Here is a 16249-nt window from a genome sequence, read left to right as displayed (position 1 = left end):
GCCTCTGCAGATGCCTCTCTGCAAGCCGCCGGCTTGTAGCATCCTCTGCAGGGATGCAGACGTGCCGTTCTGCCGCCGTGGACCCAGCGCTTTGCCGTACTCCCGCTTCCAATTTTACTTCTTTGCTCAGGCATCGGAAATAGCTGCAGGTTATTTAACTTGTAAGAGAGAAAGTGCAGTTGTGTGTAGTGAGGCTGAAAGTTGTTAACCCCAGCGGTACTGGTAGGCGCTTCTCTCGGGTAGGAGTTGTGTTGTGTTGGCTAGAAAGCGTTGGACATCAAAGAGGGCAAGAGCCCCTGTCTGACTGAACAGAAAGCTGTAGCAGACGGTGTGGGATGTGTCACCCGTTCAGGAAAGAGCCGTGAAACGCGGGGGTGTGGGAGCCTCCCGCCCTGTGTAATACTTCCTCTGCCAAACAGATCCTGCACGATAACGCTCCCCGCGATCGCGCTGGGGTAAACCCTCTAGTCCCAAAACACTGAGCGTGTGCTGCATGGGGCGCATTTGAGGAAGAACAGGCAACGGCTTTGTGTGCACAGTCATGCGTGTGTTCCCGTGTTGCCCCTTCAAACTTAAAAGCAGGCGTTTGATGTCTTCTCTACAAAGCCTGAAGACACCGAGAGGGATTCGCTCGTGCTGCTCGCAGGTGAATGGGGCGGCTCTGCAGCAGCCGCAGCTCGCCTTAGCCGTCCTGGCACTCTGCTCCCCTCCTCATCGCTCAGGGTGAGCCCCCAGGAAGGGACCGAGGATTGTCCGTCTCTGGAAATTAAACGGCCTCGTTCGGCAGTGGGCTGGAGCAGGAGAGCTGCTGGGTGAGGCGGGAGAGCTGGGGGCAGCGGAAGAGCTGTGCCCGGAGCTGCTGGCTCCCAGGGACTGCTTAAAACTTGTCCCTCGCTTATCCCCAGCAGCAAGTGAACCGGTTTCCCTCCAGGGAGGAGGAGGCGGTGGCGGTGAGGGCGGCAGACCTCCCTGGGAGGATTTGTGGCAATCGGCACAGCCGTGCCAAGGAGCGAGCGCTGAACCAGGCTCTGGGCTTCACGCTGCAGCCTTTGCATGCAGCAAAACCTGCAACGAGCCCCCTTGCCATCACGTCTCCCCTCCCCAGGCCCCCCGCCTTGCTGCAGCCCCGGCACCGATTGAGCCATGGGCACTGAAAGGAGCCGAGTGGCCACAGCTCATGTGCCAGCCCGGCTCCTGCGGGCGCAGGAACCGGCTGTGGGTTGCACCGGGCTCGGTTCTGCTTCCTGCCGGGGCCGCTGCTCGAAGGCTCATGAAGGAGCAGCTCGCAGCGCTTGCTGAGCATCGCCTGTTCCCCGCAGCCTGTGACGTCTCTTCCTGGGGCTGCGATAATGGATCTGGAAATGGAAACCAGGGGAATTGCTTTTCCTTCTCTCTTAAATCGGTTGTTCCTCAGTACTAAACATCCCATTACTTCCCTGCCAGGGAAATAGATTTTTCTCCCATTCAATTTATATACGTCTGCATGATTTCACTTGGTATAACGAGCGAAGCCCTTGGCTGCAGCTCCTGTCTCCCTGGGGCTGTGCTCCGTGGATCACCCCCGCAGCTCCCACCACCCCCAAAACTCCCTTTGGGGCACGGCGCATCCCCCCAGTGCTGCCTATTCCTGCCCATCCCATTGCCAGCGTTAGGGGAGGGAAGGTTGATTCTGGATCAGGAGTATTTCTGACCAGTCACTTTGTAATTTTCTCTCCCCAGCGTAAAATAAAAAGATGGATGGAATTTGGCAGATACAGAGCACTAAGTGTATCTGTAAAGTAAACTGCTGACTTGCCTCCCAAACCACAGATGCTGGCTGATAACGCTGGGTGCGCCCAGGAGGAGCAGGTTTGAGGTTTAGCTGATCTGTCGTCTTGCCGAGAAATAAAAGCCCGGCTCTTTGTCGGACCCTTGCGGTCCCGCTGCTCGCTCCGGGCACTACGAGGACACGGTGGCTCCCGCTGTGTCCCTTCTCAGGAGGGGGCTGAGGTGTGCACAGCTCCATGGAGGATGAGGCTGGCTTGCTGCAGGTGACAAGCTCTGTTTGGGGACGTTGGGATGGCTCGGACCTTGTAGGTGAAGTCGTGGGAGGGAGACCGTGCCACGGGGCGGAGGGCAGTCACCAGTGACCCTGTGACCAAGCCGGGGCAGGGGGGACATGGGGAAACAGCTCCGTCCTCGTTTTGCAACAGCTGAGCTGCTGCTCGGTGTGGGTTAGCTCTTGCAAGCATAATTTGGGTTATTTGCAGCCTCTGGCCCTTTTCTAGAGGGAGGGATGCTTGTGGAGCCGGGAGAGAATGGGGCTTCCTGGGGCGATCCGTGCAACTCCCAGGGCTGCTCCTGGCCTCCTTCCTGCCCTCCTTTAATCTCCTGCTCGAGCTTCAGCCGTCGGGCTGAGCCACTTTCCTGCGGGGCGTTATTTGCCTTCTCATCTGGCTGTCACGGCCCCACGTGCACAGAGAGGATTCATTAGTGCTGGAGAGGAGCCGGGATATGCTGGATCGAGGGCTCCCAGCAAGCGCTGCGGCTCTCCGGAGCAGCAAACCCCCGGCGGGAGGTCCCCACTGTGTCTGAACTCTCGGCTCATCCTTATCCCCGAGCTACCCTCAGTTTGGGGACTCCCCCCAAACACGACGGGCACCCTCGTGCTGCGGCCGCTCCAGTCCTGGCCGGATATTGGTGTCACTGGGAAGCCGGAGGATGCACTGGGGCAGCCAGGAGGGTGTCCAGCACCCCGGTGTGATGCAGAGCAGGCTGGTTAAATCGTCGTGGGGCTGCGCAGTGCTGAAATACCAAAGGTGACACCAGTGAAACCCCGTAGCAGGACAGAAGCGGGGCTGACGGTGGGGATGTCTGCCCGGGCGGGGGCTACTTCAGCAGCCCTGAAGCCGGAATGGGAGATGGGGTCCCGCACCCAGGACACGGGAGCACGCAGGTGGGATGCAGCAGGACCGTCCTTCGCCATCTGGCATCCAAGCCGGCCCAAAGAAGGAGGGCAGCAAAATCATCCCAGCTTGGCTTGAGCTGGTGGGTGGCTCCCCTGAGCCGCCCTTCCCAAAACCTGCTGCTCAGCCAGGGCCACGGCACATCCCCGTCTAGGAACGGCTGTCGAAATCCCGTCTGCTCCTGTAAGACCTGGCTGTCCCCAGCTCTTGCTGCCGGGTTGAGCTAAGGCATCCGCTCCGTGGGAGCCCTCAGCGCAGGGAAGGCTCACAGCCGTGCGTGCCGGGTAGATCATCTCCCATCCTGCCATCCCGGTTATCGGCTGGGAGCTCACAGTGGGCTGGGATGCGGCAGTGGGGAGTTAGCACCCGGGGCGAGTGCTGGGCACCTGAGCCGGGATGCAACGTTCATTGGTACTGGGAGGGCTCCTTCCTCCCGGAGCGTCGCCTTGGGGGGAGCTCTCGGAGATCTAGGATGCGGTTTGGCTGCAAGCCCCTTCCCGCGGGAGCTGGCTCCTTGCCCTGCCAGCTCCCCGAGCCGGCTTGGGCGCAGCCCCGGGGTCGTTACCGGTGGGGTCGAGGGCTGTCGGGGTGGAGAGGGGTTTGGGGGAGCCACTTGGTGCGGTGTCCGCGGTGGGACCAGCAGCAGTCCCGGCTGTCCCCAGGGTCTTGTGCTTGGGCTGGGGACAGGCGGACCCCCCCCGGGTCACCCCTGGTCCCTTCTGCGCTCGCCGGGCTGCAGCGCAGCTTGGCCGGAGGGTCGAACCCAGCTCCTCCCAAGTGACATCGCGCTTTTAATGTCCTTTTTCTTCTCTTTCAGAATATCTTTCAGATGGTCAGGTCACAGCAGAGGGACGCAGCCACTTAGCCCCTCGTCACGGAAGAACGTAACCCCCCCCCAATTAACACTTAAAATTCTGTTATTGTATTAAAGCCCTTAAACTAAATATTATTAATAATAATACCATTTGTGAACTTCATGTTTATGGAATTAAGCAACTAGGGTAAATGGCAGGCTTGGCCGAGAAAAGAGGGGAAAACAGTGTTGGATGGCAGAGGAGCTGCCCGAGGGCGTTCTGTCCCCTCCTTCCACTTGGGTCCTGTTCCAGAAGATGGACTGTGCTTTTATTTTTTACAACTGGAACTAGAAACATCATCCATTTGCACTGGTCAGACATATATATGTATGTATGTAAAAAAACAAACAAACCCACCACCCACCCCTAAAAAGCTCTATATACAAATACCGTGCACGTATATACATATATATATATTTCTTTTAAAATTTCATAGCGCTGGCAGTACATTTTTTAAGCTTGCGTTTTTACACGCATCTCTCCTCCCAACCCATCGTGTTTTTTTTAAAAACTAACTTTAGAGAAAAAAAAAACAGAAAAAAAGGAGAAAAAAAAAAAAAAGAAGCAACATTACAGGGAAATACCTCTCCTGGCACAAGGACCTCTACACGTTTACAAGCTCTGGACTTTCTTTTTTTCTCCTGTGTTTTGGTTCGGTTCTGGGTATTTTCACGCGGACTTTGAGCGACCGTGGGGGACGTCCGGCTCCAGGAGCCCAGCGCCGTGGCCGGGATGGGATCTTGCGGGTTCCGGGATCCGTCCCTCGCTCCAGCACCCCGAGGCAGGGTGGCCGCCCGCTCCCCTCGCCGCCCCCGTGGGTCGGCGGATCCGTGCCGTGGTCTGAGACCCTTGGGCTTTTCGGAGGAGATCGGAGAGCGCTTCCCAAAACCAGCCGGCTTTGGCCACAGCGGCGAGTGATCTGCCTGCGGCTTGGGTGGCCGAGCAGTGCCGAGGAGGAGGAATAAGGTAGAAAAGCAGCTTTCCCTGCTTTTGAGCAGGATTTGGGCTGGCTTCTGCATGGCTCCCCCGGGTAGCCTTGGGTTTGGGGTGGGTTTTGGGATACTTGGGAGATGCTGGTCCTGCTGCTTCTCCCCAGGAGGAACAAAACAAACGTGGAGCGCGGGTGAGCGCGGGCAAGCGTGGGTGAGCGTCCCGGCAGCGCTCACGGCCCCCCCCGGGCACGGTGGGTGTGGGAGGCGATGCCAAGTGGAAGAGGCCGTGCCTTTGCTAGCGCGGTGTTTTCCCCTTCCTGCCCATGTGTTGGGAAGGGGTTTATCCGCTCTCGATGGGTTGGGAGAGGTCGGGAGAAGCCACGCGGTGAGGACGGGGGCGGTGATGCCAGGATGCAGCAGGCGGAGGGGGGCTCGGTAGGCGCCTCTGCCTGCCATGACCCCGGCTCTGTCCCTCTGCAGGGCTGCCTGGGGCGATTAATGGAAAAAAATCAATGTAAAACCCCTGCGGGAGGGATATGCTGTCCCACCCTGCCCCGTTTCGCCGTGCCGCCGGTATTCCCAGCCTCCACGTGGTTTTCAGGTTAAATTCCCGGTCGGCGCAGGGGATCCTCCCAGTTCCTCGGCTCTTGGGCGGCTTTGGCAGCCGGGGCCGCCGGGAGAGCGCGAAGGCGAGGGCCCGGAGTGGGAATTAATTAGCCCAGCGCCGGGGCGATTGGATTTGCGCTCGGCCGTGTCTCTCGCCCTCCCTGGGGCCCATGTCCTCGGGAGCCCTGTGCCACTGGAGGCCCCGGGAGGGGGGTTGGGAGAGATGTGGGGACCCCCCCCTCCCCACGGAAGCCCCCGGCAAAGCCCCTGCACCAGCACTCATCAGTGGCACGAAAGGGTCAGGTCTCAGCAATAACCCCACCTGTGACCCTGTTTGAGTGGAGCTGGTGAAACGTGTGTCGTCGTCCCCCTGCCCCGATTTCGCTGCCATCCACATCCTCTTTAATTTATTTGAGAGAACTCTAATTGTCTTTCACTGCAGTATCTTGTATTTTTTATTTGTGAGTCAGAAGTGTGAAGAAAAACGAAAAAAAACCCACCACCACAATCCCCAAAAAGAATAAAAAAAAAAAAGCCCCCCCCCCTCGCTCCAGCTGCTCCCGGTGTTTCATTCCTCGGTCTCTAACCACGCCGGTTGTTTGGTAAAGTCACTTAGTGTAATTAATTGTAACATATTCTTTTAAATAAATTGATTTATTGATGAAACTACTGGGAACCGTGGCCGTGCTCCTTCCCCGCGGGGCGCTGGGGCTGATCCTGCCCCGCTCCCTCCCGCCCCCCCCCCCCAGTACCATTATTGGGGGGGGGGGGGGGGGGGGGGGGAATGCTTTAGAGTCTCCTTTAAGCTTTATTTTTTTTAACTTATTTTATTTAGACAGAAAAAAAAAAGAGAAAAAAAAAGAAAAATAATTAAATTATCCAAAGTAACTGCAATAAATAGCAAATAAATTAAGCGGCGGCGTCTCAGCCGCAGACGTCAACTCCCGGGGGTCTGCGCCCCCCCACCCCCCCCGCGCTAACGGCCCCGCGCCCCCCACCCCATCCCACCCCCTAAATCAACTCAGCAGGTACCAAACCCCCCCAAAAGGGGGGGAAGAGAAAGAGACCCGGCCCCCGCGCCCCCCAACCTCCTTATTTACAGCGGGGAGCGGCGGGTTGTAAACGTGGGGCTGGGGGATGCCGGGGAGCACCGACCCCGTTTGGGGGGACGCCGGGGGGCAGCGGCCCCGTGGGGGCAGCTGCGGGGCTGGACGGCCCCGGGCACAGCACCCTTTTGGCTGGTGGGTGCCCGGCGCACCCCAGTTTTGGCCGCTGTGGGTCCAGGCAGAGCCGGAGGCCTCGTGTCCGCCCGTCCATCCAGCTGCGCGTCCCCGCTTCGGCTGCTCCGGGTCCCTGCGGCTCCCGGTGTGCCGATGCCGGCCGTGACCCTCTCCCAAATTTGGCTGGTTTGTGCCCGGCACATTCCGGCTTTGGCCGCTCCGTGTCCATCCAGCACCCGGCATGTCACCGTGTCGGAGCATCCCGGTGTCGGAACATCCAATTTCGGCTGCTCCGTGTCTGTACAGTGTCCGGCGCGCTGCGGCCACGGCCGTGCTGGGGGGGTGCAGCCCCTCACCCCAGTGCCGGTGCAGCCGTCGGTGCCCGTGGATGGGGTGGGGGAGACTGAGGCAGGTTGGGGTGGGGGCGAAGCGGGGTGGCAGTGTGTGTCGGGGAGGGGGTCCCGCTGCGCCCTGGCACGGTCACCCAGGGGACCTGGAGGGGTGGCGGTGCCAGGGCCGGTACCCCCAACCACAGGCGTGTGTGTCCCCCCCCCTCAGCGGGACCCCCCACCCAGGCTTGGAGCTGGTTTTGGTCCTGTTTGGTGAGAAAAAAGCTCCAAGCAGGGTCCCCCGGGGGGGGCAGGGCCCTGCGGGGAGCGGGGGGTGGTGGGAGGAGTGGTGGGTGGGTGGGTGCCCCCCCGGGGCAGATTGGACCCTGATGCTGGGGGGGTGCTGGCACCCAGGGCCCACCCAGCCCTGCCCGGACTGGGATGGACAGGGGGGTCCGGATCAGTCCTGGAGGGGGGGTCCATCCTTCCTGAGCGTGTGGGGGTCTGTGTCCCCCCCCCCCAGCAGGACCGAGCCCCCTGCGGGCACCGCTGGGGGGGGGGGGCTGCTCTGCAATAGGGAGGCACCCGGGGGTGCTGCTCCAGAGCCTCCGGACCTGGGCGGGGGGAGAAGATGGGGGGCATTAAGCAGAGCTGGGGGGGGCAGGTGGGGCTCCCGGCCAAGGGTGCCCCGGGGGGGGTCCCGGGGGGCTCACCAGGCTCAGTACGGGCCGGTTGGCGTCTTTGGGCCTCTTGAGCTGCACCTTTGTAGGCGCTTCATCCCGATCTGGAAGCCGTTCATGGCCTGGATGGCCGCCTGGGCGCTGGCCGGGTTGTCAAAGCTCACGAAGCTGCGGGGACAGGGGGGACAGTGGGGACATCGGGGACAGTGGGGACGGGCATGGCCACAACCCTCCCCTGCCTCTGTCCCACTGTCCTGGGGGGGGCTCTGCCATGGCGCAAGGTGGCCCCATGGCACCTGGCTGGGTGTCCCCGTGCCCTGGCCGTGCTGTCCCTGGGGTGGTGTCCCTGGCCCTGATGTCCCCATGCCCTGGCCACGGTGTCCCTGGCCGGGGTGTCCCCAAGCCCTGGCCACGGTGTCCCCGTGCCCCAACCGGGGTGTCCCCAAGCCCTGGCCACAGTGTCCCCGTGCCCCAACCGGGGTGTCCCCATCCCTGGTGTCCCCAGGCGGCGGTGGCCCTACCGAAGCACTTGCTCTGGTTGGTGGCGCGGTCCACGAAGACCTTGGCGGAGATGACGTTGCCGAAGGGCAGGAACATCTGCAGGATCTCGGTGTCGGCGAACTCCTGGGGCAGGTGGTAGATGAAGATGTTACAGCCCTCGGGGCCTGCGGAGGGAGCGGTGTCACAGCGGGCACGGGGGGCGCTGGCCCCATGCCCCCAAACCTGGCCCCATGGGCACCCCGAAACCCGGCCCCATGCACCCATGGGGACCCTGACTCCCCCACGGGCACCCCAAGACCCTGCCCTGCATCCACAGCCCCATGGGCACCCTCAGCCCCAAATCCCCCTCCCTGGTGGGGCACCCCCAAAACCCCGGGGGGGGGCACCCCAACAACCCCCATGGGGCACCTCCAGCCCCCGAAGCCCTGGGGCATCCCGCCCTCCCCCGCAGCACGGGGCACCCCAAGCCCAGCACCCTGGGGAGGGTCCCTTGGGGGGGCCCCGGGGGAGAGGGAGGGGGGCCCCGGCTGCGCTCACCTTCACGCTGCTGCTGCTGTGGGGGGGGCGGGGGGGCGAGCAGGGGCCCCGGGGGGGCGAAGGCCGGGCTCACCAGCCCGTAGGCTGCCGGGTAGGCGGCTGCGGGGCGAGACGGGGTCAGCCCGGCACTGGGAGGGGGGGACAGGCACCCACCCCCCGGCACCCCCGCCCAGCCCTTCCCAGTGCCCCCCAGTGCCATGCAGTGTCCCCCCAAAGCCCTGCAGTGCCCCCGGTATCTTCAGCTGGCCCCCAGTGCCCTGCCAGCCCTTCACGGTGCCCCCAAAGCCATGCAGTGCCCCCCCAGTGCCCCCCCAGTGCCTTCCCCAGCCTTCCAGTGTCCCCTCAGTGCACCCCTGCGCCCCGAGTGTCCCCCAATACCATGCAGTGGTCCCCCACTGCTATCCCAGTGCTCTCCAGTACTAATCAATGCCCCTCCAGTCCCACCCAGATGCCCCCAATGCCCCCCCAGTCCCTCCCAGCTGCCCCCGGTAACCTCCCAGTACCCATCAGTGCCATGCAATGCCCCCCAGTAACCTCCCAGCACCCCCAGTGCCATGCAATGCCCCCCAGTACCCTCCCAGCGCCCCCAGTACCATGCAATGTCCCCCCAGTGCCCCCCAGGTGCCCTCCCAGTACCCACCAGTGCCATGCAATGCCCCCCCAGTGCCCCCCGCTCCCCGGGGCCAGACCTGTGTAGTGCTGCATGCCGGCGTAGGCCTGCTGCAGGGGGTCCCCGGGGGCGGCGGGGCTCTGGGCTGGGGGCAGAGGGGGCCGTTAGGGGGGGGGCGGGGGGCGGCGGGGGCGCAAGGGGGGGCGGCGGGCACCTGGGAAGGGGGGGACCCCGCCGGCGTAGACGGCCTCGGGAGCGGGGGGTCCCGCGGGCTGTGCCGGCACCGGGCTGTACCCGTTGACGCTCAGCGGGGCCGCGATGGCGGGCACCGGCGTGGCGGCCATGGCCGGCGGCGTGCTGGTTCCTGCGGGGACACCGGCGTCACCCCCGCGGTGGCACCTCCTCACCCTCCGTCCCCACGTGCCGCTGTCCCCCCCACCCCAGGTGGCCCCATCCCTCTGCGTCCCCATCCGTAGGGTCCCGAACCCAGGTGTCTCCAGCCTGTGGTGCCCCCTCCACGTCTTCATCCGCAGTGTCACCCTCCCCGGGTCCCTGTCCCGTGGTGGGAGTCCCCATCCCTGGTGCCCCCATCCCTGGTGCCACGGTCTCTGCTGCCCCTCATCTCCCACTGCGTCCTTGTGTTCCCATGTCCCCGTCCCTTGTCATCCCCCCCCATCTCCCCCTCCTGCTTCTGCGTCCCCCCCGCATCCCCACATCTCTCTTCCCACTGCCCCCCCCCCCAGTATCCCCATCCCCAAGGCCACTCTCGTGTCCCCGGGTGCCCCATCTCCCAGCGCCACCCCACCATGTCCCCCATCCCCGGCCATCCCTGGTGTCCCCTATATCCCATGTCCCCATCCCCGATGCCCTCCATTGCCGAGTGACCCCGTGTCCCCATCCCCGGTGGCCCTGTCCCCCCTGTGCCACCTACCTGAGGAGGGGGGCAGGGGGGTGGCGATGAGCCCGTTGGGGTTGACTGTGCCCATGTGCTGCATCTGGACGGCCATGGTGGCCATGGGGCTGAGGTAGGCCGAGTGGGCGGCCACCAGGGCCGCCTGCTGCTGCATCAGCTGCGGGGACAGCGCCTGGCACCGGGCACCGGCCACCAGGGTCCCCTCCCGGAGCCGTGACCCCCACCGAGGGAGACCCTCACGGCCCCGCCACCCCACTGCCCGGCACCCCAGTGCCACCGTCCTGGGCCACGGAGCTCCATCATCTCCCGGTGACTGTCACCCCGGTGTCCCATCCTGGGCCACGGGGTCCACCCCAACATCCGCCCCGTGCCCCCGTCCTGGATTACGGGGTCCATCACCCTCCTGCCACCAGTCACCCCAGGGCCCTCATTCTGGACCACAGGGTCCATCATCTCCTGGGGTCCATCACCAGGCGCCCCAACGATCTCATGCTGGACCATGGCGGGGTCCAGCACGCCTCCCCGCGCCCGTCCCCTCCCGTCCCCCCCTCGCTGCCCCGTGCCCACCCTACCGCCTGCGTGTAGGCGCTGTAGGCCCCAAACTGGAGGGCGATGGGGCTGAACATGCCCAGCTGGCTGGCGACCTGCTGCATCCGCCGCAGGCCCCGCTCCTTCTCCGTGTCCGCAAACTTCACCACCAGGCTGGAGGAGGCTCCCTGCGAGGGGACACGGCGCCACGCCGTCACCCCCTGGGTGGCCACCCATGCTGGGCTGCTGGGTCCCCCAGGGTGCAACAGGGTGGGGACGACGGTGGGGACAACAGTGAGGATGATGATGGGATTGATGATAAGGATGATGGTGGGGATGAAGGGGATGATGAAGGGGACGACGGTGGGGATGATGATGGGGACGACGGTGGGGATGATGATGGGATTGATGATAAGGATGATGGTGGGGATGAAGGGGACGATGAAGGGGATGATGCTGGGGATGACGATGGGGATGACAGTGGGGACAGTGAGGATGATAATGGGATTGATTATAAGGATGATGGTGGGGACAATGAAGGGGACAATGGTGGGGACAACGGTGGGGACAGTGAAGATGATAATGGGATTGATAATAAGGATGATGAAGGGGACGACAGTGGGGACAACGGTGGGGACGACAGTGGGGACAGTGAGGATGATAATGGGATTGATGATAAGGATGATGGTGGGGATGAAGGGGACGATGGTGGGGACGATGGTGGGGACGGCGTGCCCGGCGGTGCCCGTCTCACCGGCAAGGTGCGGCTCCCGTGGAGGGCGGCGATGGCGGCCTGGGCCTCCGCGTGGCTCTGGAACTTGACGAAGGCGCAGCCTGGGGCCACCGGGTCAGCGCTGGCACGGGGACCGGGGGGGCACCCACCTCCCCCCCAGGGGCAAACCCCGCCATGGGGACCAGGGCACCCCCTCTCCCTGCATGTCCCCCCCTGCCCTGTGACCTGGGCACCTGGGGATGGGGACAAGGGCCACCGGGCGGGGTGCCCTGAGCCCCCTCCACACCCTGTGGACCCCCTTGGACCCCCCCATCACACCCCCACCCCATGGCCCCCCTTGAACTCTCTCCAGCCCCCACCAGGGACCCTCTTAACCCCATCTCCACCCCCCCCCGCGCCCCACATCCCCCCCACTCACATCCCTGCCCCACGGATCCCCTCCTCCCCACCCCACAGAGCCCTCAGGGACCCCTGAGGCACCCTCCTCAGCCCCGGGGTGCCCCCCCAGCCCCCCACCTTTGCTGGTGCCATCGGGCCCGCGCAGCACCGTGCACTCGTCGATGGTGCCGAAGGGCTCGAACATCTTGCGCACGTCCTCGTCCGCCTGCTGCTTGCTCAGCATCCCCACGAAGAGCTTGCGGTCCTCTGCGGGGACAGGGGGTGGCACGGGGACAGCGGGGTGGGGACCCCCCCACACACTGGGATGGGACACCCCCCCCCGGATGCCGTGATGGGCTGGAACCCAGGGACGGGGATGTAGGGACGCCGTGATGGGCTGGGACCCCTGGGAATGGGGACACCCCACCAGGCTGGGGACCCCCGGGGCAAACGGGGACATGGTGGGGGGGACAGGGATGGGGACAGGGACGCCCCGCCCTGGGGATGGACCCACGGGATGGGGACCCCACACCCGGCTGACACCCGCCCTGGGGATGGGGGGTGGCCCTGGGGTCTGGGGGGGGCACGGGGGCCCTTTGGGGACGCAGGGCTTGGGGCGGGGGGGGCAGTGCGGGGGGGGCCGGTACCTCCGCGGCTCTCACTGTCCGCCGGCTTCACCTGGATGGGCCGGTTCATCTGGGGGGACAGAGGCGGGATGGGGACACGGCCCCCCCGCCCCACCGCGGGGACCCGGGCGTCCGGCCGGGCACCCACACAGGCGGTAGGTGCGCGGAGCCACCCCCCCGGCCCCCAGCACCCCAAAGATGCTCCCGTCGCCATGGCAACCCCGGCCCTGCATCCCGTTACCCGGCAACGGGTGCCGCGGTGACCGCCACTGGGGGGGCCTGAGGGGCCCCAATGATGCGCTAATGAGCGCCCACCGCCCCCCCCCGTTAATTGGGGGGGGGTGAAAACCCCCCCCCGCCTCGTAACCCCCGGAGACCGGAGGGGGGGGAGGGCGCAGATGCCCGGTAACCATGGCAACGGCAGAATATGCTCCATGGCAACCGCCTACTCATCCCCAATTTACCCATCCCCGTTGCCCGGCAACGCCGCTGACATCATCAGCGCTCGCTATAAACAATGACGGGGATGGGGGGGGCGAGGGAGGGGATGGAGATTCGGGGGGGGCCGGGGAAGGGGGGGACCCCCAGGCCCGCCGTGACCCCGCCCCCTCCCCGGGATGGGGCAGGCCGGGGGGGGGGGGGGGGCGCGGGGGGGGCGCCGTGCCCCAGCCCGGGGGCTGCGGGGGGGGCCGGGGGGCGGTTGCAGCCCCAGCTGACCCCGGGCGGCCCCTTTCCCCGCCGAAAGCGAAGGTGGCCCGACCCCCCCCGCCCCAGATGGCGCTGGAAATGCCCCCCCGGGGGGCACTAATCCCCCCTAATCCCCCGCGGGGCCGGGATCAGCCCCGGCCGGGGCGGGGGGGGCACCGCGGGGGGGGCACCGGGCGCCCAAAACCCCCAATTGCCCCGGGACCCCCCAACATCGCCCCCCGCCCCCGAGACCGGGGGGTGCGGGGGGGTCCTGCCCGTCCCCGTCCCCAGCGCGGGGCGGCGGGGGCAGCTGTTGGGGCGGTGCCGCCCCTAATCCCCCCCCCCGGCAAATCCCCCCCGGGATTTACGGCCCCCAAATCCCCGGATTATCCCGGCGAAGCCAAATCTCCCCCGAGGCCAGCGGGACACGCGCAGCCCGGCCGGGGGGGGGGCCACCACCCCCCCCGGGGACCCCCAACCTGCCCCCCCGCCCTGCCCCACCCCTGGGACCCCCCAAACCGTCCCCACGAGGCCTCGGCCACCCGCACCCCCCAGCACCCGTGACGGGGGAAGGTGTGGGGGGGACGTGGGTGCTGGGACCCCCCCCCGGCACCCCAGCTGCGACAGGGGTGGGGGGCACCCGGGTTCCCCCCGGCTTTGTTAGCTCAGCTGCCCAGCGCCTGCCTGGCAACGCTTCGTTAGTGCCAGGCCTTCGTTAGTGCCAGGCCTTCGTTAGCGCCAGGCCTTCGTTAGCGCCAGGCCGTCTCCAGGTGACGCGGGGCACGTTCTGCTATTTATACCCCCCCCGGCAGATGTTCGTGGGGTGTCCCCCCCACCACCCAAAGGTGGGGGCCGGACGCCGAGGTCCTCCCAATGGTGGGGATGGGGGTCCCGGCGTGGGGTGTCGGGGTGGGGGGTCCCCGCGCCCCCACTCACCCCCGGGAGGGTTTTCTGCTCGTGCAGGGCGCTCTGCGCCTTCAGGGCCGACTCGCGGGCGCAGTAGGTCAGGAAGGCGCATCCTGGGGGGAGAGACGGGATGGGGGGGGGGGCATGGAGGGGGGGGGCGCGGGACCCCGACGGCCCCTGCACCCACGGCTCACAGCCCCATAGAGCACCCAGAGCCCATATGGCACCCAGCCCCACTATAGCACCCAGGCCCCATGTCCCCATACAGCACCCAGGCCCCCTATAGCACCCAGGCCCCATGTCCCCATACAGCACCCAGGCCCCCTATAGCACCCATTCCCTATATAGCACCCACTCCCTATATAGCACCCACTCCCTGTGTCCCCATACAGCACCCAGGCCCCCTATAGCACCCACTCCCTATATAGCACCCACTCCCTGTGTCCCCATACAGCACCCAGGCCCCCTATAGCACCCACTCCCTATATAGCACCCACTCCCCGTGTCCCCACACAGCACCCAGGCCCCCTATAGCACCCACTCCCTATATAGCACCCACTCCCTATATAGCACCCACTCCCCGTGTCCCCACACAGCACCCAGGCCCCCTATAGCACCCACTCCCTATATAGCACCCACTCCCCGTGTCCCCACACAGCACCCAGGCCCCCTATAGCACCCACTCCCTATATAGCACCCACTCCCTGTGTCCCCATACAGCACCCAGGCCCCCTATAGCACCCACTCCCTATATAGCACCCACTCCCCATGTCCCCACACAGCACCCAGGCCCCCTATAGCACCCAGCCCCCATGTTTCGGGGCGGTGCCACCCCGGGGTCCCCCAGCTCTGCCCCCCGGGCCCAGGCAGGGGACAGGGACGGGTCCCCGAGGTCCCCAGGCACGGGGCAGCCTCGCGGGGGGGCAGTGCCCCCGTGCCCCCCTCCAGCCCGGGGGGTCCCGGGCACCCAGGGGCAGCCGCCCCGAACCCCCCCCCCGTTCCGCTGACTGCCTCCCCCGGGGCACAGCCGGGGCCGGGGGCTCCAGGGCCCCCCCAGCTGCGGGGGGTCGGGGTCAGGCATGGGGGGCCCCCTGCCCTGGGCAGACCCCCCCTCGGGCAGCACAGCCCTGCTGCTGCCGCGCACCCCCCAGCCCCCCGTCTGCCCCCCGCCGTCACGGCCACAGCCCACCCCGTCACCGCGAACACCCCCCCCCGGCACAGCCGCTCACCCCCACGCCCGCACAGCACCCCCGCCAGCACCCGCAGGGCACCCACGCAACACCCGGCCACGACCCCCCCGCACCCTGACACGGCACCCAACACCCGCACAACAGCCCCAGCACCCCCGGCCCCACAACCGCCACCCCACACCCGCAGCACCCCGACACCCGACACGGGCTGCACCCCTGCCTGGGCTCAACCGGCACCCGGGCCCGCGGCTGTGCCCGGTGCAGGAGGCTGTTCCCGGTGCCCGGGGGCTGGACGTGGGGCTGTTCCCGGTGCCCGGGGGGCTGGACGTGGGGCTGTTACAGGGCCATTCCCGGTGCCCCGGGGGCTGTTCCCGGTGCCCAGGGGCTGGACGTGGGGCTGTTCCCGGTGCCCGGGGCTCTTCCCAGTGCCCCGGGGGCTCTACGTGAGGCTGTTCCCGGTGCCCCGGGGGCTGTTCCCGGTGCCCGGGGGCTGTACGTGGGGCTGTTCCCGGTGCCCCGGGGGCTGTACGTGGGGCTGTTCCCGGTGCCCGCGGCTGCGCCCGGGGCCCGCGGCCGTGCCCAGCTCCCGCTGCCCCGGCTCCCCGCTCCCCGGGGCCGAGCCCGCCTGCCGGGGCCCGCGGCCGCCGCCCGGTGCCGGTGCCGGTGCCGGTACCTTTGTGCATGCCGGTGTACTTGTCCTTGATGACGGTGAGCTCGTAGATCTTGCCGAACTGCTCGAAGATGGGCTTCAGGTCCTTCTCCTCCAGGTGCCGCGGGATCTGCCCCACGAAGAGTTTGATGGCGTCGGGCTCCTTCATGGGGCCGCCGGGGGGGGGCCGGGCCCCGGGGCCGCTCCCGGCGCTCGGCGCGGCTGCCGGTATCGCCGGAGCGGCTGCCGGTGTCGCTCCCACCGCGCCGGGCTCGGCTGCTGGAGCGGCTGCCGGTGCCCGGTGCCCGGTGCCGGCCCGGCCGCGGCGCACACAAAGGACGAGGCGGCCCCGGGGCTCGGCTCGGCTCCGGGGACGGGGCGCGGCGGGGCGGGGGCAGCTCTGCCCGGGGGGCGGCGCTCCCGGT

The 16249-nt window shown here is 66.5% G+C and overlaps 2 protein-coding genes across 3 annotated transcripts in view; one reads left to right on the top strand and one right to left on the bottom strand.

Moving 5' to 3' along the window:
- Positions 1 to 4230, top strand: part of SNX27 (sorting nexin 27) — a 33764-nt gene extending 29534 nt beyond the window's left edge. For both annotated transcript variants that reach the window (XM_059832199.1, XM_059832197.1), the window contains one exon: positions 3763 to 4230. In XM_059832199.1, coding sequence (XP_059688182.1) covers positions 3763 to 3810 — 48 coding nt within the window. In that variant the 3' untranslated portion in view covers positions 3811 to 4230. The remainder of the gene's footprint in view (positions 1 to 3762) is intronic.
- Positions 4231 to 7527: 3297 nt separating this feature from the next.
- Positions 7528 to 15993, bottom strand: CELF3 (CUGBP Elav-like family member 3). The gene is given in 13 exon segments (XM_059832058.1): positions 7528 to 7650; positions 7653 to 7735; positions 8088 to 8231; positions 8605 to 8703; positions 9294 to 9359; positions 9429 to 9578; positions 10146 to 10284; positions 10700 to 10843; positions 11410 to 11489; positions 11905 to 12033; positions 12414 to 12462; positions 14016 to 14098; positions 15849 to 15993. Coding segments are annotated over 13 exon segments (1434 nt in total).
- Between the last annotated feature and the right edge of the window lie 256 nt (positions 15994 to 16249).

Source organism: Gavia stellata, chromosome 33, assembly GCF_030936135.1.
Source record: "Gavia stellata isolate bGavSte3 chromosome 33, bGavSte3.hap2, whole genome shotgun sequence".
In the NCBI taxonomy this organism is placed as follows: Eukaryota; Metazoa; Chordata; class Aves; order Gaviiformes; family Gaviidae; genus Gavia; species Gavia stellata.
The sequence above is the reverse complement of the archived record's forward strand: the minus strand, read 5'-3'. Positions and strand labels throughout refer to the sequence as shown.